At 39.7% G+C, this 21,161-nt stretch overlaps 1 protein-coding gene and 1 long non-coding RNA gene across 6 annotated transcripts; one reads left to right on the top strand and one right to left on the bottom strand.

Moving 5' to 3' along the window:
• Nucleotides 1-1,530: 1,530 nt before the first annotated feature.
• On the bottom strand, nucleotides 1,531-21,070 carry traf3ip1 (TNF receptor-associated factor 3 interacting protein 1). 5 transcript variants are annotated; one of them, XM_034884832.1, is made up of 18 exons: nucleotides 20,806-21,070; nucleotides 18,627-18,695; nucleotides 15,724-15,885; nucleotides 14,117-14,245; nucleotides 13,466-13,722; nucleotides 13,282-13,435; nucleotides 13,127-13,198; nucleotides 12,888-12,908; nucleotides 12,297-12,320; nucleotides 11,944-12,019; nucleotides 11,523-11,543; nucleotides 10,706-10,793; nucleotides 9,874-9,966; nucleotides 9,531-9,660; nucleotides 9,417-9,453; nucleotides 9,216-9,292; nucleotides 3,717-3,934; nucleotides 1,531-2,879 (listed from the first exon to the last, which is right to left on the bottom strand). In XM_034884832.1, exons 1-18 carry the CDS (start codon nucleotides 20,926-20,928, stop codon nucleotides 2,714-2,716), a joined length of 1,917 nt encoding a protein of 638 aa, XP_034740723.1. In that variant the 5' UTR covers nucleotides 20,929-21,070; the 3' UTR covers nucleotides 1,531-2,713. The 5 variants fall into 5 exon arrangements, with proteins under 5 accessions (XP_034740723.1, XP_034740722.1, XP_034740720.1 ...); XM_034884831.1 differs by having other exon boundaries at nucleotides 13,282-13,476; nucleotides 13,507-13,722; XM_034884829.1 differs by having other exon boundaries at nucleotides 13,282-13,722.
• Nucleotides 2,886-18,088, top strand: LOC117952495. The gene is made up of 2 exons (XR_004658424.1): nucleotides 2,886-2,919; nucleotides 18,014-18,088. It is a non-coding gene; the product is annotated as an uncharacterized LOC117952495 (long non-coding RNA).
• Nucleotides 21,071-21,161: the final 91 nt, after the last annotated feature.

Below are 21,161 nucleotides of genomic sequence, written 5' to 3'. Positions count from 1 at the left end.
ATTATTTTAAAAAGAGTTATTTTAAAAAGTGAAGATGCAGTTGTGTTTTAAGTCACTTCTTCTTTGTGGAACCCTGCATTTAAAAGGGAAACACAGATGGACAATGGAGCTTTCTTTGGACTGTGCTGTAGTCTTATCTTAATCCACCTGCTGAGACTGGGGCCAGCGTCTTTTGTCCATGCCTTCTGCTAGGGGCCTTTGGATAAATCTCCGACTTCAATCCAAATCTTACTTAATAGTTGTTAAAGGGGCTTCCTAATTCGCTTTGTGTGTGTTGCAGCTGTTCCTTGACTTGCCAGAGAAAAGTTGCTGCTAATTTTGCTGGAGGGTCTTTAAAAGAAAGTCAAACGTCTTACTTCTGTCATGTCAGACTGGGCTTCAAAAGACACTAGTCATTTTGCTCATAATGTAACTTAAGCAATCCAGACCTCTCATTAATTTTCCATTCCAAGGACAACTTGACTTTGAGTCTAACTTCCTCTCAGAAACAGTCACTACTCTCCATTGACTCTTGAAAACAGGAATACACAAATAGCTATTGTAATGTAACCATTTATTTCACTCCACTACAAAATTATATACTTATTTGAACTATGATACAATCTCCACATATACATATAGTACAGTTTAAAGAGAAACAAAGGATACTGTACAAGTAGTTTACACCGTCCTTTTATATAAGACATATGAGCACACAAGGTCTCACTTTTTTCCACAAGTTATGTTTTTAAATTTTCTTTTTTAAATTTGACTTTTCAATAGGTTACAGTATATTTGATGGACTAATAATACTAATATGAAAATGGAGTAAATCAGACTAAATGAGAGTACATTTTAACTGTGGAATCTTCATAGTGAATACCTTTCATAAAGATCAGTTAAATGAATAGCATTAATATAAATATTTCCCACTGAAGCAATGATGCAGTGTCATTTTGCTCTTTCCGTAGCTGTTGATGCCAATAATTAATCTAAACAAACACAATTGGCCAGTTAAAGGCTATACAGTTCTGCCCAATGGCAACTACTGGCTGTCTGTTTGTACGTTATCAGTCTCTAGCTGTATTGAGATGTTGTGCCACCTATTCTATTGGTAACCTTTCTGACAAAGCAGTCAAAGTGGAGTAGCAGTCAAACACATTTTTGGGCATATGTTTTGGAGGTCTGTGCAGAGAAGATAAAGTCTAGCTGCAATATGTAGGCTCATTACATTCACATCTGGTAAAACTAGTTTAAATACAACTGGACCTTATGAAAAAAGCATTTAAAGAATGAATTCATTAATTCAACCAAGTGTGTGCTTTTTACAGTGCTGTGTAAATGCTGGCAGTCTACATGTATATCTGCAGTAGAACTAACAGAGGTAGTAACTGCACTTGTACAAGTTCAATTAACTGTTGTACTATTACTAAATATGGTAACTGCATTGTATGTGTGTATTTCCTTCACACATGGACTTCAGTGAGATGGCATTATTGGACTTTTGGGGAAACTGGGACAGTGGTTTCTTCCAGTCTCACATTTTGAATCATTAACTACATGTGCACAGCACATTTTTGAAAGTCACAAAAGGAGCTAGTAAAATAGTTTTGTATTCTTTATTTTAATTTAATTTATAAAGAATTGAAGGTTCTTACAAAAAGCTGCCATCTGGCCAAAACTTTGTCTCCATTCCAAAAGAAGAAACAGTTTGGCAAATCCTATAGTATAAATAGAGCAGAGGGACCTCCCTGATGGCAGCTGTTCTGTTTGCTCACTGACTGCAGGGAGAAAGGATAAACGCTTACGTTTCCCTCAACGTAACTTAAATGAGTGTGCCTATGTTTTATAAGATGGGTATGCGAGACAGAAGAAAGAATGGAAACACTGCCACTGAAGGCACACCTCCACTAACCAATCAGTCTTATCAAAGTGCAGCAGTGCTTCAAAAATGGGACAGTGAAAAATAACGTACGGATAAACTGAGTTTTGGATTTTAGTCCTAGTCCAATAGCACTATAGTAGATGTAATAATCGTAGTTGAAAACAGCAAATGAATCAGATCACATCCTGCTTTCTATTCGAATCAAACTGCATGCCCTGTGGACCGCAGTGGCTAAGTCCCAAATCCTCAGAGCCAGGAAATATAACAACTGAGGCAATGAAACAAAACTAATCTAAATGTGCCACGCTCCAGGTCGCTAGCTTAATTTTTTAAAATTATTTCATTTTTATTTTTTAAAGAATACAGGTTTTAAAATTTGGTGCAAGGATTCCCGGGTGCACAGCAAATGAAATGTTGATGTTAATTGTTGGTAATTTTAAAATATTTAGACTTTTGATGAATTAACCCAGCATTAAATAGAATGATTTAGGCTAACTGGGAACTGGCTCATTCCACAAAGGCACCATTAAAGAAAAGGGGTAAACGACGGGGTTAGTGTGCAGAGAAGGATCATATTTTGTATTTATTTATCGGTTAGTCACAGCAGATGCTAGATTAAAGTCAGACCTTAACGCCATCATATAGAGCTTTTATTTACCAACATCCAACTGACGCGTTTGGGTCCATCTCCTTCTCTGACAAAACCCCCTAAAAGTGCAGTGTTTGGTCCTACCCCACATCATCTCCCAGAGAAATGGCCTTACCATTATTCTGAATGAGACACTGTTCATCCCTAAATCTTCAGTGCAATTTTAGGAAAGTTTTATTTCGTCAACCTCCTTTCTCACTTCAGGTTCTGGCGGAGAAGTTGATTCCAGTAACCATCTTCTGGATCTTCTCTTCATTCTTCAGTATGTTGGACCTTACAGCACAAATCTTGTCCTGCTGGTCCTTGATCAGCTGCTCCAGCTCAGCTAGTTCTAATTTAAGAGGTTCCACTGCCTTGTCTGTTGCTCTGTAACACACACACACACACACACACACACACACAGACAGTACTATAAAAATAGGCTGAAATACTCCACAGCAACCAGCGATACAGCAACTCAACACAGCTGTAAAAAAACAAAAAAACATTAACAATATTAATAATAATATTCGTATCACTTGTTGCCGGTTGGCTCGGTGGGTAGAGAAGGTGCAAAATGACCTTGAGGTTTGTGCCTCGACGCCATAGACTGTATATATATATTGATACATAATAAACTTAGGAGGAAGAGAAATTTTGCCATAGACGTCTATAGAAACCGACCTCCTTTTGCAACCTGCGTGTCGCCCTCTGCAGGAATTCAGATAGAATGCAGGTTTAAGTTACTTCCGCATTTGCAGCACTTTGCCGAACCAGATGCGCTGTCCATCAAAATATATACAGTCTATGCTGGACGCAGAGGTCCAGGGTTTGTATCCGACCTGTGACAATTTCCTGCATGTCTCCCCCCTCTTTCTCCCCCCTTTTTCCATTAGTTGTCCAGTCCGTAAAAAAAATCGTATCACTTTTAATTTAAGATTTTGAAATGACAGTAATTATATCCGTATGACCTGTGTTTTAAAAGAGAAACATTTGTTTAACAGAAATGCTTAGGAATTTCCTGTGAAACATATTGATATTCCTTTCTTTCATCATAGCAAGACAAAAGTATTATTATTTTGGAAGCAGCATTGAACAGGATATAATGGAATCAGTAATCTATGAAATAGAAAGTTGTAACTTTGCATGAATTGATTGAAAGTCAGTCTGTAAAGCTGTGCAGGAAATAACATTTCAGTTGTGTTGTTTGTGTACCAACCCCACCTCTGCTCCTGCAGCAACGCCTGTGCGTGCTCTTTGTTCTCCCGCCGCCAGGTGCGCAGTTCAGCCTGCATGGCGTCCATGTCCTCCTGTATGTAGTCCATGATCTTACCCAAAGGCAGGGTGCTGCGGCACACCGTCTGGATGGATGAGCGCAGCCGATCTATCTCCCGGGTCACCATGTCCCGCTCCTTCTTGCGTGCTGCTTCAGACACCACGTTCTGGAAGTGGAGGTGTAGAATACAAATGGGTTAGGTTTCAGGGATGAAATCGTTGGTGCTGTCAACTTGCAAAGATAATGAACATTAAATAAAGTTTGAGGAGTGTGCATATTGGTATTTGAGGAATGATTCAGATCAAAGTCTTAAAAGGTGCAGAAAAAAAACTAAGATGTTTGACTTTCATCTGCATGATTTAAACTAAACGCTGTATCAAACAGCTGTATGAACATACACAAAATCACACAAAAATCACTTGAGTGTCCCTAGACCAAAACATAATAAACCCTCTTTAGGAATTCTACCTTTGCCAGCAAAGTCTCACATGCCCAGAACCAGAGCAAGGCTGCATTTAGTGGTTTAAGATTTCAAGGCTAAAAATGTTAGGCAGGAATTCTACCAACCTAGCTGTATATATAAAGATCAAACATGCGGCTGTATTGTACTAGCCAAAGTCAGGGGACTGGTTGATGAGGGCCTCCAGTGTATGGTGTGTGTGGTTGGGGGGAGGGTCACCATATGCAAATTACACTCAGTCCCTCGATGGCAAAAAGGAGGGGAAGGTATCAGGGAAGGACCTCCCTTGGCAGGGAGCAAATTCAAGGATGTTTGCTCAGCTGGGCTTCGCAGGTCCTCGGAGTGTGCGTGTGTGTAATATCACACACACACACACACACACACACACACACACACACACACACACACACACACAAAGCAGGGGTTCAACATACAGTGGACACACAGAGCCCCTCCACACTCTGCGGCCTTTAAGTCTTGTTTATTTTAGTAACAGGCTGTGGCAGTGGGGTTATTTTACTACAGTATTGAGTAACAACTACTACACTTAGGCCTCCTTTCAAGTTCAACTCTTGGTCCAATTTATTGGGAGCACCTGCCTCCACGAAGTAGTAGGAATCATATTTGCGACAGCGTGTAAACTAAATGACAGCTTCCTCTTCAAAACACACAATCTGTCAAATATGCTTGCTACAGTTAGCACATTTAGCATTTGCCTTATCAAGCCAACTCCTAAAACAAAACAAACAACTCAGTAATTCAAAATGGCAACTTGACTAGACAAGACCACACTGCAGAAATTACATGAAATATCACTGTTTGCCATCGTGTCTTTACAGGAAGCAAGTACACATTCCTGTCAACCTCACTCTTTGTTAGCTATCTGTGGTTTGTTCAGGAGTGTGAGGGTTGAAACGCCTTGGCCCGGCGGATCCCTGACATGGTGGGTGGCTTTCCACTGGGCGCTCTGAACCCTGCAGCTAGACAAACACTCTACGGCTCATTCGACCTGCCTCGCTGTGGTTTGTTCTGCACAGTCCAGACGGACCCATGCTGCATTCTATTTGCCGTCCCCTTGCTACCTCCCCCCATCCTTCGCTGTTGGAAGAAAAAAAAAAAAAAAAAAAACTTGCCGTGAAAACATGACCCCTGGTTCGTGTGCACTCTGTCCAGGTGGATATAAATCACAGCTTTATGGAGGTCTCTGTCGGGGGTCTACGAGACCTGTGTGCTCCTAGTTTTCCTTTTTCTCACCCAGATCACAGAACAATATTTAGACGTGGTGACCGCAGGAGTAGGAGGTGAGGGAGGAGGGAGGGGTGGAGATGGGACAGTTTTTCCCATTATCTCAGACAGTGATGAAAACCCCAGGCATTGGGGAAGACACAGCCTCTGGCTGGCATTAGAAAGGGCTGTTGGATTAATTCAGGGAGGTTTTATACAGTATTGTCTTATAGATTGAGGTCTCTTTTTTGTAACATACATAAATAACATAACATAAATAAATACTTTAATCTTGTTTTCATCAGCATTTATTTTGTTGGATGGCAACATACTTTGTGATCTAAAATCTTTCATTTAAACTCTGCTTGGGTCTCCGTCACAGGGAGTACAACGGAACATATTGCAATTTGTCAATGTGAAATTAAACCAGGCATCACATACCTAATCAGCTTAATGAAGTAATGCGTGCAAATATGTGATTTATGGACTGTTTATAAGGATTTCGGAGTCAAGAGGAAGACATTCTTCAATCTCTTTTAACAAGAAAATGGCGTGCATGCATGGAGGCTGTGAGCGGCTGAGCAGCCTCTAGGGTATCATTAGCTGGCAAAACAATCCTTTAGATGCTAGTTGACAGCAAGAGATTAGCGTCCATCACATAAGGAGAGAAGCTTCATTTAGTCATTACTTTAATCAGCTTTACTTTGGTTAAAACCGGAGGATGAGAGACAAATGTACAAAGCTCTCATTAGAGCAGCTTTGCCCACAATGAAGTTTAATCAATTTAAGTTCATGTTATGGTGGTAAACAGTAGCTTGTGACAGCGCAAGCTCAAACACAACTCCTTAGATCTCAAGTCAACGGCTCTTTCATCATCACAAAGACAAATAAGAAAAAAAAGATTTGTCATAGAACGTATTGATGATTGAAGATCTCATGCAACAACTTTAGAGCTTCTGCAACCAATTCTATTGCCAATCATTTGAAGACACTGATGCGCATCCCTGAGATCTGAGGTGCAAAACAGGGATCAAAGCATAGAATGAAAATTGGCCCCATGCAATGTTAATGGTCTTCCTCACCATTTTTCATAGAAGGCCATTCAAAAGTCTAGCTGGATCATAAAAATAGCTGGGAGTTAGTGAGGTGAGCAGAAAAGCTTACGGCCACTGAGGTTACAGGATGTTGTTGCAGGGTCACTGTAGCCCCTTGGGGAGACAACTGAGATCACCACCCTGGGCTACGGGGGGGAACTGAAAGGAAACTTTCAAAAGGGATCTCCGGCTTTACTGAAGTAACTGAAATGGAAACTGTATTCTAAATTCAAATTATCATGGAAAGAAAAAGCCATTTGAAGGGTCTGAAAATATGACTTCTGATAATTGCTGTTGTCAAGGTTGGTCTGGTAACAGAGTGTGGGTGCTTCAGGTAGGTACTCCTCATAAACCTGACCAACATCCTTTAACAAGTTAATATGACCTCCACAAAACTAATATGACTAACGGAATGTCACAGGGCCCATTTCCTAATGTTTCCACACCAAAAAATGCTGGATGTTTATAAAGACACAGAGGTCTGCAGAAAGGAGTATTTATTTTCTTGACAATTCTGCAGAGTATTCAGGCCCTTCTCCTCCGTGACTCTCACTCAACAGCAATCCATTTGTATGCCACAGGGTTTATTTATACATTACAAACCTTCATCAAGGCTAATTTGATGGGGGTAAAGAAAAGAAGGAAAGAGTACACAAAAAATCTTATGAAAACGCAGCTGCTGCAAGGGGCAGATTCTGTCTAAATAAAAGGAGAACTATCTTGGAATAATATACAATACCGCCAAGGGGTCATGAGGAAGGGCATGCCCATAAATATACAGCAGATTCCTCAGTCACACACACTGTGGTGGGACATGGCAAAATACAATCATTTGACTGTTTAGGATTTCCCCTTATTTACATCAGAACAGCAACAGGGCAGCTAGGCACTGGCATTAACAATAGCTAAATGAATTCAGAAATGACAAAGAACAAAAATTACAATAGGGAATAGATTTAGACTGGATTTTCATAAAATATACAAAATGGTCCAAAGCCTAACATATTTGTACTGAACATAATGTCGGATCTTAAGTCCGGGGGGTTTGTGACTCACCCCGACGCAGTGTTTTGATAAACATCGGCATTTAAGAAAATGAATAGCGGCAGCTGAAATTTCAAACCTGTCATACCACATAGAATAAGGAAGCTCAATATTTACATTATTGACCCTGCGTGTTTTACCGTGATTACAAGAAGAAAAAAACAACTCCATTAAGCTGACCTCTCTACACTTTCATGTCAGGAAGGAAGTCATTATAGTTCTTTATACAGCCGACAAGGCAAGGCCAATAATGATGAGAGGTGCCCTGCACAGTTCCTATGTGCAGGCATACCTGTTATAAGCTGCCTGTGCAGACCATAAAGGATACTTTGAAATTAAGGTTTGGAACCCCTGAAAACTGAGAAGGCTTCATTAACAAAATGAGTTCAAACTCCACAAGACTATGCTCATGTTACACAAGGAGATCTGCTATTTTTGATCTTTTGCTTGTCTGTGTAAGTATGTTTGGGTCTGAATCATTTTTTTTTTTAGATAAATTCTTTACAAGTGGTGCCAAAATACTACAATTAACACAGACATGTACAGTTGGTTAAATGCAGGGCCTACAAATTCCTGTCAAGTTATTTCAGTTTACTGGTGGATAGGCTGAGACGACTTCAGGTGTGAGTTATGAGGGATGATGTCTGAGGCCGCAGTTGGAAGGGGATGGATCAGGGGCTTTTTTTGCATGAGTGACAGTCCAAAACAGTGCATCCATCAAAGTCAGGGTGGTCAGCTAGGAAGGGATGCCAAGAGAGTATGCTTCAGTGAAGAGGACCACCCAAAGCAGACAGTGTACGCCACCTCACACCATGGACTACAGACCAAACTGTGAGCTTCACACCAATTCACACTCTAAATAATGATGAAAGACCACTCTCTCTCTGGCTGATGATTAAGCAAACCGAGGGGAATTGATGAGCAACACCAGTAATGTGTCACCTTGAAAATAAATATGAAGTCTAAATGAATGACAAGATGAAAAGAAAAAAGGAACTTTAGAAGAAAACCTGACTACTGTGCATTGGAGTCTTCATACAGGACATCTAGAGACAACCTCAAACGGGTTGTGCATTGTCTCTTTTCTGGAATGACCTATATCCACACAAGGGGAAGGAGTGTGAACTGTTTGTAAAATCTAGTCCCCAAGATGAAAGATACTAAACTCAAACTGTATATAGAACAGAGAAATCTGAAGTCAAAACAAATTAAGCATACCTAAGATATCGAGCAACTCGAGAAAAAAAGGCTAATTTTGCTCCAGACATCTTGATGTGTGTCTAATTGTGTGTGTGGTCTGTTGGAGGCCATACTTGCTTGTCTGGTTATTAGCCCTTCAGCCTCACTGAAGGGTGACATTCTTGTGGTTACAACGCAGCGCAATTACACCTCTCTACTCCATTTGTTTATAACTTTCATCTGATAATAACCAGTGTTGCAGTGGGCCTTTTACCGCAGTTAAAAATGTTGCCCTGGAGAGCAAACCTTGCATGAAGAATGGCCGATAGAACTAATGGCACTATAAAATAGGGAGCATGAGTCAGTGATGAGGATGAGTTAAAGAGAGCTGGGCTGATACTGCCCTCTAGAGGAGAAGCAAAAGAACTACTACTGATTGTACATACCTGTTCTTTAGATTTGGGGGAAGATGGGGACAATTCATAGTCTTTCTTGGTCTCAAGGATCTTTTTCACAAGGCCACCTATAGTGAGAGAAATAATGAGAGGGATAGTGAAAAGTATGTTTCCTCAAAGTGTGGCATTGCTCCTTCCAAAATAAAAAATAAGGCAGAACTAAAAAGAGAAAAAACAAATAAAACCGTGTACCATGTTTGTTTTCACTGTCGAGTTCTTGTGCTAGCCCCTGTAATAGAAAAAATAGCAGATAACTATCCAATGTTTCCCATGGTATTTGTAAAACTTCCTGTTCATGTCACTTACCACATCCATCTCAGGAGAATCTGAAGGTGGAGGCACCTCCACGAGAAATTGCTCATCTTCATCCTCCTCATCCTCAGACAGCATCTTCCCATCCATGATGACTGGTGCTGAGGGCTTGGCACTGGATAGCCTGGAATACAAACAAAGAGATTGACTCATTTCTGACTGATGCCACCTTCATTCAGTGTGTTTACTGCTTTTTGTTTAATAATGTTAGCAGTAATCCATCTCTTCCTCTGGCAGGGACAACTAAGAATGTATTTACATAGAAGAGAAAGATTTTGCTGTTGTGACTAAATTAGACTTATGACATGAGTGCATACAGTATGTGTGGTGAAGTCACCTCTCAGCTGGGGTCACATCAGAGTAACTTTCCTGTTTCTTGACTCTGGGAGGTGCTGGCCGAGCGCTGCTGGGCCGTGGTATTCTCCTGTTGCTGTAGATTGAAAGGATTTTACTCATTACTGAAAAAAACGGGTAAAACAAACCCTTTTGGAATGGAATATTTTAGCATTTTTACAAGTGATTTTTATTTTGTTTCACACAACCTATGTTATTTTTTACTTGACTCCTTTAACAAGCCAAGTCCTCTGTTAACAACTCTGTGATTGGCCAAATGTCTACGTTGTGACAGCCACACTGACTCATTCAGATTTCAGGATGATAATTGTTGCTTGGAACAACAAACAGTGACTATATTAATAACAGTAAAACCGCTGTAACACAGATGCCCACCCAGTCAAATGTCACTGATTAGTCAGTTAAAGAACATTCATAATTATCAAAATTAATTATTCAACTGTGTAATGCACTGGAACTGATCAGGCCCAGGAATAAAACAAAGTTTCAAAAGCCAAACCACCCTGAATGTAAAAAGAATAACGCAATACACTACCATGCTATGCAATAACATTAGAACTACACCCTCAGAAATGGTCCCTAACTTCATCTCAACATCTCAACATTCTCAACAAAAAACTTCATAAGCTTGATCATAAAGTATCAATCCTGGTGTGTGTAGCAGTAATGGAAAGGTAGATATTTGTTGATGTGACAAACAGTTAATGGGAGCTGTGTTTTTTGTAAGTGAAGAATATTGTTTGATGAGTACCCTGTCCAGTTCCTCAGCATCGTGTTTGCAAACTGAGTGAATGTTCAGTGTTGACTGTACAAACCTGGAGGCCATGTCCGATGGCACTGAGGAGCCTGCAATGTCTCCATTTTCCTGGGGGGAAGGTCTCTGGGCTAACAGAGCATCTCCCTCTGTGAAAGGCAATGATTTTTAGTTACCTCAGTATTATTTAGCAAGGATTAGACCTATCCTTAGGACACTGATACTTAAGTACACACCATTATAACAAGTTAACACCAACGTCCTTTACTGTAGCTTACATGCTACCACTCTGACAAAGCTACAGCTAGTTCAAAACACTGTGGCACGAGTGGAAACTCAGCCTTGTACACTCAGCCTCAGCTTCCAACCCAAGATAGTCTGATTTTAGTGTTTTTTCTAAAACTCTACACATCCCTTCACATACTTTAAATCTTGATTGATTGGAAGCCTTAATAAATAAATTATATCCTTTTGGACTGGATTCTTATAATTGTTGTTAATTTCTACTATGCTCGACTAACTTGCTTAGATACTTTAACAAGGAATACCGTTGCCCTAAATCACTGAGTCACTGAGTGTCACTTAGTGAGTCATTGCACTCACTTCGTGACTCGATGTGGAGCCTGAACACAAAGGAGCACTGATATTTTGAAAATGACACTTTGCCGTCTCTGATTCAGACTACAAAATCATCCTCATGCCTTGTGCATTCAGTACTAAGGTAGTAGAGCGCCAAGTTAAATGGCATAACCAAATATGGGTTATTTGGTTTATTTAAGCACAGCAATCCTGGAAGGCACCAACTCTCTCCTCAAGTTGACACAATTTCCACATGGAAAATACAAAGTTAAAACCTTCATACTGTTTTGCACACTTACCTCCTTCACTGTCAGACTCATCTGTAGGAAAGCAGAAAAATACATTGTTAGTTTCCTTTCTAATACAACTATGAAAATGATACAAGTATGGAAAACAGATATCAGATACCAATATCTTTAATATTTTTAGGAAATCTATTTTTGGAAAAGTCATAACATCAGTTGAAAGAAGCTTGTATTGCTTCCGACAACAGTAATCTTGATGAGTCACTCACTACCTCCCACTAAGGGAAACTTGACAGGGATTTCTTTTTTAAGATAAGTGGAGTGCACATAGAACACTGTCAACTGTAAAATCAATTTAGATGTACTTCAGAGCCCTTTTGTCAATAATTAATAAGTTTATTTTTGACGTCTGTATTAATTATGGGAGATATGCCTTATTGGTGTTCATTGAGAGAAAAAGTTGGGATAGGGTTACCTTGACCTCCAATTTTTGGTCTCCGCCTCTGCCCTTTGGCAGATGAAGGCCGAGGTATTCTAGCTGGACTATCAGGCTGTGAGAGTAGCAAAGACAAGCAGGAAAAAGACACACCTTTAGATCAAATAAGCACTAAAAAAACACATATTACCTACTACCTGTTGGGATGATTTGAAGAACCCCTGGCATGCACCTCTATCTATTGTGCTAACTAACCATTCATCATTTTCTTCAGTAAGCTTGAGGTACATTGAGGTATGGTAAATTGCTATTAAGCACCAATAAACATAAATTTTGTTTTAACCATTTAAACAGCAACAAAGAAAAGTTAATTAAGAAAAGTAAGTTCTTACCTGGTTCTCCACTGCTTCTGCAGGCTGCACAGGAAAATAAAACATCAGTACACCGTGTACTAAATAGTTCAATTTATCTAATATACACAGGAAACAAGACCTCACATGTCTGCTATACACATTAGCCCAGAAATTAGCGCTAAACCAAGTAGCCAGCCACACCAAGACCTTTGCAATAGTCACTATATTCTAACACAGGGATCTTCAACAGGGGGTCCAACATACTTTTAGCAAACTAGTCTATAGGTAAATTAGTCACTGAGGCTCACTGGGCCACATGTATGTTTAACATTAAAACAAGATTTCAAAAATCATTCCAACAATTATTTTAATAACTTAGTATTCTACGCAAAAAAAAAGGGATGTATAAAGACTTTCGACCGCCCTACATGTTATTGTAGGCTCAGTTTAATATGCAATTTCATTTTATACAATACATGTAGTAGGGGCCCCTGCTCCATCTCTCTTCCAGTTAAGGGGTCCTTAAAAAACGTTGAAGTCCCTTGATCTAACACTAAAATGCAATATATTTTCTGTATACTGTATATAAATATAAATTTTTCTACTGATTGTTTATGCACGATTGAATACCTTGTAATCTGGGTTTAGTTCCTTGCAAGAATAAGAGGCAAAATATTAAAACAATTTATTATATTGTTTTCTTTTTCTTTGCAAAATGCATACAACATCAAGTTTAATTTAATATGTAAAATCAGTCACCAACTCCATGTTTCTTGAATTGGCTGACTTGACATACAGGAAACTCTGTCCCAGTGATAGACATGTTTTAATATATCATGGGAGAAAATTCGGCCAAAAATAGAACTTACTGCTGGCACATGTTTGGCTGTTTTGCTCGGCTCAGGGTTGGGCTTTTGCTGTGGTTCCTCTGATACTTTGGCCTAAGCAACAACATAGACACAGACTGTAAATTTTGCCATTTGTTGCTAACATTTAAAGATGTGTGTGGGGTTAAGGGACATACCTTGCTGTTGCCACTCTCTCCACTTTTCTTTCTCTCTTCGCCCTCTTTGTGTCGCTCCCTATCTTTCTCCCGCTCTTTGTCTCTTCGTTTTTCCTTGTCTCTTTCCCGGTCTCTGCGAGAATCCCTCTCTCTTGTCTTTTCTCTGACTTTGTCTTTGTCCCTTTCTTGGTCCCTCTCTTTGTCTCTATCTTTGTCTTTGTCCCTTTCTTGTTTCCTCTCACTGTCCCTATCTTTGACTCGTACTTTGTCTTTATCCTTGTCTCGCTCCCGGCTCTTGTCTTTGTCATGGTGGTCCTGTTCCCTGCGGTGGTGCTTATCAGAGCGCTCCCTGTCACGCTGATGCTCTTTCTCCCCATCTCTGCGTCGGCTCTCCTGCTCTTTGGGCTGGTCTGGGTCCTTTTGGTCCCGGCTCCCGCTGCGCTCTGTAATCTTTTTCTTCTCCTGGAAAGGGTCATGCCAACGCAGAGGGTGAGGGTTTAATACCCCCCATGGCTATATACTGGAAAACTCATAATTTTACTATATCTTATCAGTTTTGTACACCAAGTCTGCAGCCCACAAGGCTAAATGCTAATACAGAAAGTTCATTTTGTCAATTTGCAGGGTCCAAAATCTTCTTGGCAGCATCTACTTGCCAAATACTGGTAAAAACATGCAAGTGGCTGAAAAATTTGATTCACTCACCAGCCAAAAAAACAATGGTTGTCTATTGAGTGGCAGGTAAAATTTGAACACTAACTAGTCATTTGGCTGGTGGACAAAAAAGTTAATTTTGGACCCTAAGGGTAGGATTGAGTGTGTAATTCCATGACTGAAGTGGGCTGAGGACTCTCACCTCTCTATCCAGATGATGCTCACGTCCCTCCCTATTTTCCTTGTCCTGGGACCTGGAAGTGCTGGCTTTGGTCTTTATGTCCACCTTTTCTCCTGCAAGCACTCGCTTCACTGCATCATCACTGGACATCTGTAATACAAGTGAAGGCAAATGAGGAATATTATAATGGAGCATGAGACTTGTTTAATTTTTAACAAGGAGGGTTGCATTTTCTTTATTGGATTTACCATGAAGCATGTAGCACATATTTGACCAGTTGCGTTGCCTGACTGACTTACCCATTGAAAAACGTAATAGTAAACATTGGTGATATTCTCATGTTTTTTTGTGAGATATTCATTACTTTTTATTTTATTTCATACAAGTTGAAGAACCAGAAGTATTTTTGCTACTATTACCAGATGTCTTCAAAACAGAGACCAAAAAAGACGCATACGATCTGAGAATACATGCATTGTACATGACATGAAATCAAAATACTGTTACTTTACTACAACCCATCTCCAGGGTTCAATTAAAATCTTTCTCCCTGAGATGTGGCTTGACAATTTTCATAAGAGTATAATATTTTGATGTGAAAAATAACACACACTGAATGTTCTTTTATGTAGAGCCACTAGTAAGGGTGGAACGGTACATGCATTCATATTGAACCAAAACGCTACGGGCGTCACGGTTTGGAGCATGAATTTACATGGAGAATACATGGTATAAAGATAAATAAAACTTGTGTGCAAATTAATTAATGTATTGCGGAACTACTGTAATGCGGAACTAGTGTAGATGTGCGGATTCTTTAGGAACACCTCCCCGCCTTAGCTCCGATTGGCATGAAGCCGAGCTCTGCTTATGTATGCCGTTTTTTGTCAGGTCCAGTGAGTGAGTCAGAGATAGCTGCACTATGGACGAGTATGACGAGCGGGGGTGACCCACAAGAGTCAGAGGACCCGCCGGCCTCTTTAAGATCAAAAGTTTGGGAAAACTTTGGTTTCCCAGTTACAGTAGTACAGGCATGAGAGTGGTGGGTGGACAAGGACTGTGTGTTGGAGTTGTTCAGCAGTTGTTGCAATCACCCAGAGAACAAGTAACAAACTGTGTATCTAAGAACACTTAAATCAGTATAAATTACGTTATTTCAGACACAGATTTCTGCGGTAGATTAGTGTTACGTTTTCAGCGTTGCGGCTCCAAACCGTAACGTTAGTTGGGACAGACACCTTGTTTCTTTAGGCTAACTATATTAGCTTCAGCCAGGCAGGGAGCAGCTTTCCGTGGTGAAAAATGGATGGGAGACGTTGCATTAATCAAGTAATCTAGTATTTCAGCTTTTAGCTGATTGTCTTATTTTGTTTACAAGTTACAGATGGAGTCTGGAGACGATCATTTGACCCTCATTACATGCCACAACTACATTACTTTTCCAGAATGGAGACTGGAAATATTGGAGAATTGGAGTGTGAGCGTTTTAAACTTCCCATTTATCTTTTCTGTCCATGTGTGTGTGTGTGTGTGTGTGTTGGTGTGTGTGTGTGTGTGTGTGTGTGTGTGTGTGTGTGTGTGTGTATGTGTATGTGTATGTGTGTTTAAAATCTCCAAAGAACACAGACCTTATTGATGCAGCACTTGGCCATGGCCTGCAACAGCTCATTGGTTTTCTCAGGCTCATGGCCGGCCACAATGCGTGCTGGCTTTGCCACCAGGGGCTCGCCACTCACCAGCATCACAACATCTATCGCTTTCTGGAGGAAGGCTATTTTAGAGTCCTTATCCTAGGAAGAAAAACAGATGCTGTGATGAACAGGAGAGTACACAGGAGACAGAGACGTGTTTGTGTAAGCAAAGGAACTCCAATTTTTTTCCCAATACAGTTTAGAATGACTGAACCCTTGAGATGTGCATGTCCTTAAACCAATAAGACTTTGTTCACATACAGTCAGGCGGTCAGGGAAAAAAGCAAGTCTTCCCATTCATTTTGAATAGGGGTAGTGTGTTAAGGCTGCACCTGTGGAAGCCGCACGAGGAGCGTGAAAACAAAATGGAAAAAGGTCCAACCCTGCGATGGTCAATCATGTAACCAGCAATCAGACTTGTCAGTCGGTTTTAAGGCGGTCTGAGAGTCCCGTACAGTAAATAATAAACCTCACTGTCTAGTTTTTCCACAAGAAAGTTAAAAAATGATGAGGGTAAAAAGATTGAAGACACAGGCACTGAACGGCCCAGGAGTGTTTGTAACAGCTGACTGACTCTTGAAACATGCTCCAGTCAAAACCACAGTTGCTCTGTCTCTTTCTTTCTCCGTATAAATAAAGCTGCTTTTTAAATGCGGTGGGAAATGTCAAGATCTATAAACAATTTGACAAAAAAAACAATAATTGTGAAAAATAAAGTCACATGCTACATTGGGAGATTAAAATATGAATAAATCATGATTAGACCATACAATACAATACTCATGCTTTCCTCTCAGGTATATCCTAAACAAGTCATGTATCATCAATTGATTGGTTTTCACACTGTTATAAAAATAAGTTACTAGTTGATAAAGCAAAAAATGTTCTTTCACCAATGTACTTGTCTTAATACTTTTTATGTATGAACAGAGAGGGCCACTCAGATCCTCTGGCACAAGGATTTTGGTTCTTCTTAAGGGCAAAAATCTGTGGTTGGTTTGTGTCCCTACTTAATACCCAGACTTGTCAATAACATTGTTGCACTTTCTAGAAAAGGTCTATGACAAAGTAGTATAGTACATTATTAAAAAAATTTAAATTCTTAATGCAAAACCCAAAAATGTACCTTATTTAATTACAGTGAATGTAAAACATCCATTTTCAGTAACAGTAACATTTATCAAAGCGTAGCATCTTTCTATCACCTATTAATTTGGGGTCAGCTCTTAAACAGCAGACTTGAGTTCTGACACCTTGGCTGGCGCTCTTAGTCATGTCCTGCCAGATCCTCTCACAGGCAGCGTGTAGAGTTACTCCCACACAGACGCCCCACACTGTCCCATGTAATACACAGGTGATCTTCCCTGCCACAGTCACACTGATGTTCAGTGTTTTATTTTGCGATTAAATGTGTAATAATCCTGCCACTACTCTAGGGCTGCACAATATATAGTTTGTTTTGTTTTTTTAATCGTTATTGTAATATTAACTGGCGCACTATATACACATCACAAAAGGCTGCAACATATCACCATGGAAAATATCAGTAGAAAATTACAGTTTAAAATGAAATTCACTTTTTTAGTGGAACCTTTATATTCAATTCAATGTTAAATTTTTTCACCAAAATATTGTTTGAAATGACTTCCTTTTGTTTGTTTGTTTTAAATTCAACAAACAATTTGTTGTATTTTAGCAGAATACTGAAGCTATAGAAATGCAGAACTGAGAACAATTTAGCATGTTTATTTATCGCAAGCAATATCATTACAACCTTACTGCATATCCCATATTTTCCTTATATCGTGCAGCCCTAAACTACTCTACTGTGAAATACTTGCAATATTTATGCTTGTTACAAATGCAACATACACCCACAGTATTCCTAATTTATTGTATGTTTCGCACATGTTTGTGTAGTATCTACGTTTTTTTTGTCTTTTTTTATTTACATGGTATTGTCTTTTTTATTTTAGTCAGTGTGCTTTTCTTTGCCCTAAACTCTTTTTACTTGACTCAAAGAGCTTGCACAAGAACTCTGCCTGAATGAAGAATGTGCCTGGACTGTTTGGTGTATGCACAAATGCTGTGTATGCTGCTTTGGACATAAATACATATTATGTCATAATCAGAATCAGCTTTATTTTCCAGGTATGAGGACACATATGAGGAAATTTGCTTTGGATTATACATTGCATAATCAAGCAAATTAGCAGAGACAAATGAGGTGTTGTCCCTACCATTATAAGGCTTAGGTGCAGCACCCAAGCCGTTTTGGGCACCACCTAAGCCGAATAAATGTTACCGAAATACTATTCTCACATGTAATGATTGTAGCTGGTCTGCAGTAGACTTCAGCAAGTTTTGACTTTAAGCTTTTTGAGTGTTCATTTGTATTATCTGGTCTAGCTTTTCCACCATTTTAGACACAGATAAGGTAATAATGGTCCAAAAGGGTGTGTCATTGATTTTTGTTTTTTATTAAATCAATACATATTTTCTTGAGCGAGGACCCCTAAACCCTTTGCCAAATAAGTGCAACTAAGTCTTCCACAAACCTAGGGAAAACACTGGCATTTTAGGTCTTTATATACAGGACAGCTGAAGACATGAAAGGGGAGAGAGGGGGGGAACGACATGCAGCAAAGGGCCACAGGGTGGAATCGACCCTGCGGCCGCTGCGCTGAGCAGTAAACCTCTATATATGGGCGCCTGCTCTACCAGGTGAGCTACCCAGGTGCCCAAAGGGACCATTATTAATCAAGGAATAGTGATATCAGTTTTAAGGAGAGCAGAGGTTACAAAAGTTTGACGAGGTGGACAGCATGTGGGGAACTTACCTTAACATTATCTGACTTCATATCATTTTCTCCATACAATCCTTTCATAAAACCAGTGGTTCTGATGATCTGAAAGTTGTGAGAAACAGGTTGCACACTCAGTTGGCAGATAAAGTGGCTGATGCACAAATCATGCAGTCCACAATTCTAAAACATATTTATGAGATTTTCCAGTATGTAGCACTATTGCTTTTTTAATGCATTCTAACAGTTTTTTGAATAGGAAACATGAATTAAAACGTTAAATGTTAAAACGCATAAAACGTTTTTGTACAAGTGAATTACTGTAGGTGTGGGACAACAGACAAAGCCTATCCACATGTAGTTAATTCATACATGTTTGAAGATAATGTTCTGGCCTTAGTATTCCAGTTCAAAAGTATATGCTTAAATATCAATGGTGAAAATTCTGTTGTTTGATAGCCGATGCCTTCAGTCAACACAATGCCAATCAGAGGAAAGGTGTTACACATGCCGACACTCCTCCCTTTATCAAATTTACATGAACCTAAGGTGAAATAGTAGACTATTCAACAGTCAGAGAGTGAGAATGAGATCCTACTCGTTTAAAAAAGTGAAACAGATTTGCTTGACATCTCAAAAGGACTCTATTGTGTGGAAGGTAGAAATGAAAAAGAAAGAAAATGCAAATGAGATACAGCTTTTTAATCATTAAGGTTGGATTTTGTTTCCCCAAGTCATTTTATGTAGCACTTCTAACTTTGGTACCACATATTTTTTATCATGTTCTAATGCTACCTAGACTACTACTACTGCTGCTGCTACTACCACTACACACACGTGTTTGTGTTCATAAATTGTTCATTGTTTCAAGTTCATTCTGATACATATTAAAAGACAATTTAACACAGTATAACACAGAAGCATTCAATATAAAGTTTCCAAAGATGACCAGATCATGGTGTGTTGGCATTATCAAATAAAATTGCAACAAGTTTTTGTACTGTAGGGAACCACTGTCTGAAGCATCTTAATGCCCACATGACTATACAATCTGTATCTGATTTTTCAACTAAGGTATTTTGTTTACATTCTCTACCTGTGAATAACAACTTTCTCCATACCATATCACTCATCCAGGCATATCACCTCTATGTTGTACACCAACTAGATAAAAACAAAAGCTTGATATAGGTAGCTCCAGTAGAAGCTGACCCAGGTCTGACCTGACAGTAACAGTTGCTGTGGCTAGCTAAACAGAACACAACTGCCAAGGAATCAGACTTTTTACTGTGGAGTCCACCTCAGCCCTTCCTTAAATCACCAGAAAGGCTTAGAGTATATAGCTATGTAACCTGCTCACATGTATGTGTCCCTCAGTTCTTAGCAAACCCAGACCAAGAACGGTAACATTGTTTCACATTTACACAGCGATTAGCTAGCTCAGTTAATTATAGCACAACGTAACCCGCATTATCAAACAGACCTGCTGCAATAAGCTGCTCAGCATCCGTGATCTCAACGTGACGGACTCGAACAATCAAACAAAATTTGCCAACTTAGCTAATGCTCACAATCATCTCACTGTAGTTAAAAGTGTACACCATTGGTTTGACCCATAGACAGTTAAAGAAGGTTTGACCGCTGTGTGCTCAGGTCGTGCCTATCACGACCACAGACTGCATATTTTTTAATATTAACGGTCTATGATCACGACACAGCTTCCCTAAAATCAATGTCTTTTGCTTATAAATAAAGGCTTAACCAAAAAAAAAAAAATCGCAATTAGCTACACAACACAGTATACACGTCTAGCTAGTTAACCAGCCCACTATTCTAACGTTACAGAATCTTAGCTATTTGACACCCGAACAATAGCATTGCATTTCTAGTGAATGCAACTCTTTCTTTGATCTACCTTGATGGTTTAATTACTTTTCCAAACTTATTCGTACAACGGCAGCCACGTTGATGGCTCGAGAAAAGCTGCGGAGGGCAGTAACGTTACTGCGAAGTTAACTAATGCTAGCTAGCTAACTTACTTACTTGGTTAGTTAGCATAGTTCCTGCTAACGTTGATAAATTAGCCAGCTAATTGATGACATTGCTGCTGGCCTCAGCCTTCTCATATATATAGCTTTATATGGTGTAGCTAGCCAGCTAGTTAAACAACCACCAGCTTGATAACGTTATTGTAACGTTAGCATTTCAGTCTCACCTCACTGAAGATGTCGTGAAGGTATCGAAACGGCGGCTTGCTTAGCAGTTTCTCCGTGAGAGGCGGTTTCTTTATTACTTTGCCCAGCGTGTCCTGGGTCTTTTTTACCACTGTCGCATTCATGGCAGCCGTCGAAAAGTAAAGCTAAGGAGCTTAAACGTAGTAAAATAACGTAAAAAGTAGCTAATTCAGAGAAAGAACCAGTCCTGGTGGCTCTGTCGCCTGGTTGCTATGTCAATGTTCTGCAATCCCATAGTGCATCATTAATTACGACTGCGCCTGCGCTGAGTGTTACGGTTGCTAAGCGCTGCTTGTGTCCATAGCAACAGCTAACAACCTGCAACAAAGGCTGAAAG

Source organism: Etheostoma cragini, chromosome 11 (genome assembly GCF_013103735.1).
Source record: "Etheostoma cragini isolate CJK2018 chromosome 11, CSU_Ecrag_1.0, whole genome shotgun sequence".
Classification (NCBI taxonomy): Eukaryota; Metazoa; Chordata; class Actinopteri; order Perciformes; family Percidae; genus Etheostoma; species Etheostoma cragini.
This window is presented reverse-complemented; position numbering and strand designations above follow the sequence as displayed.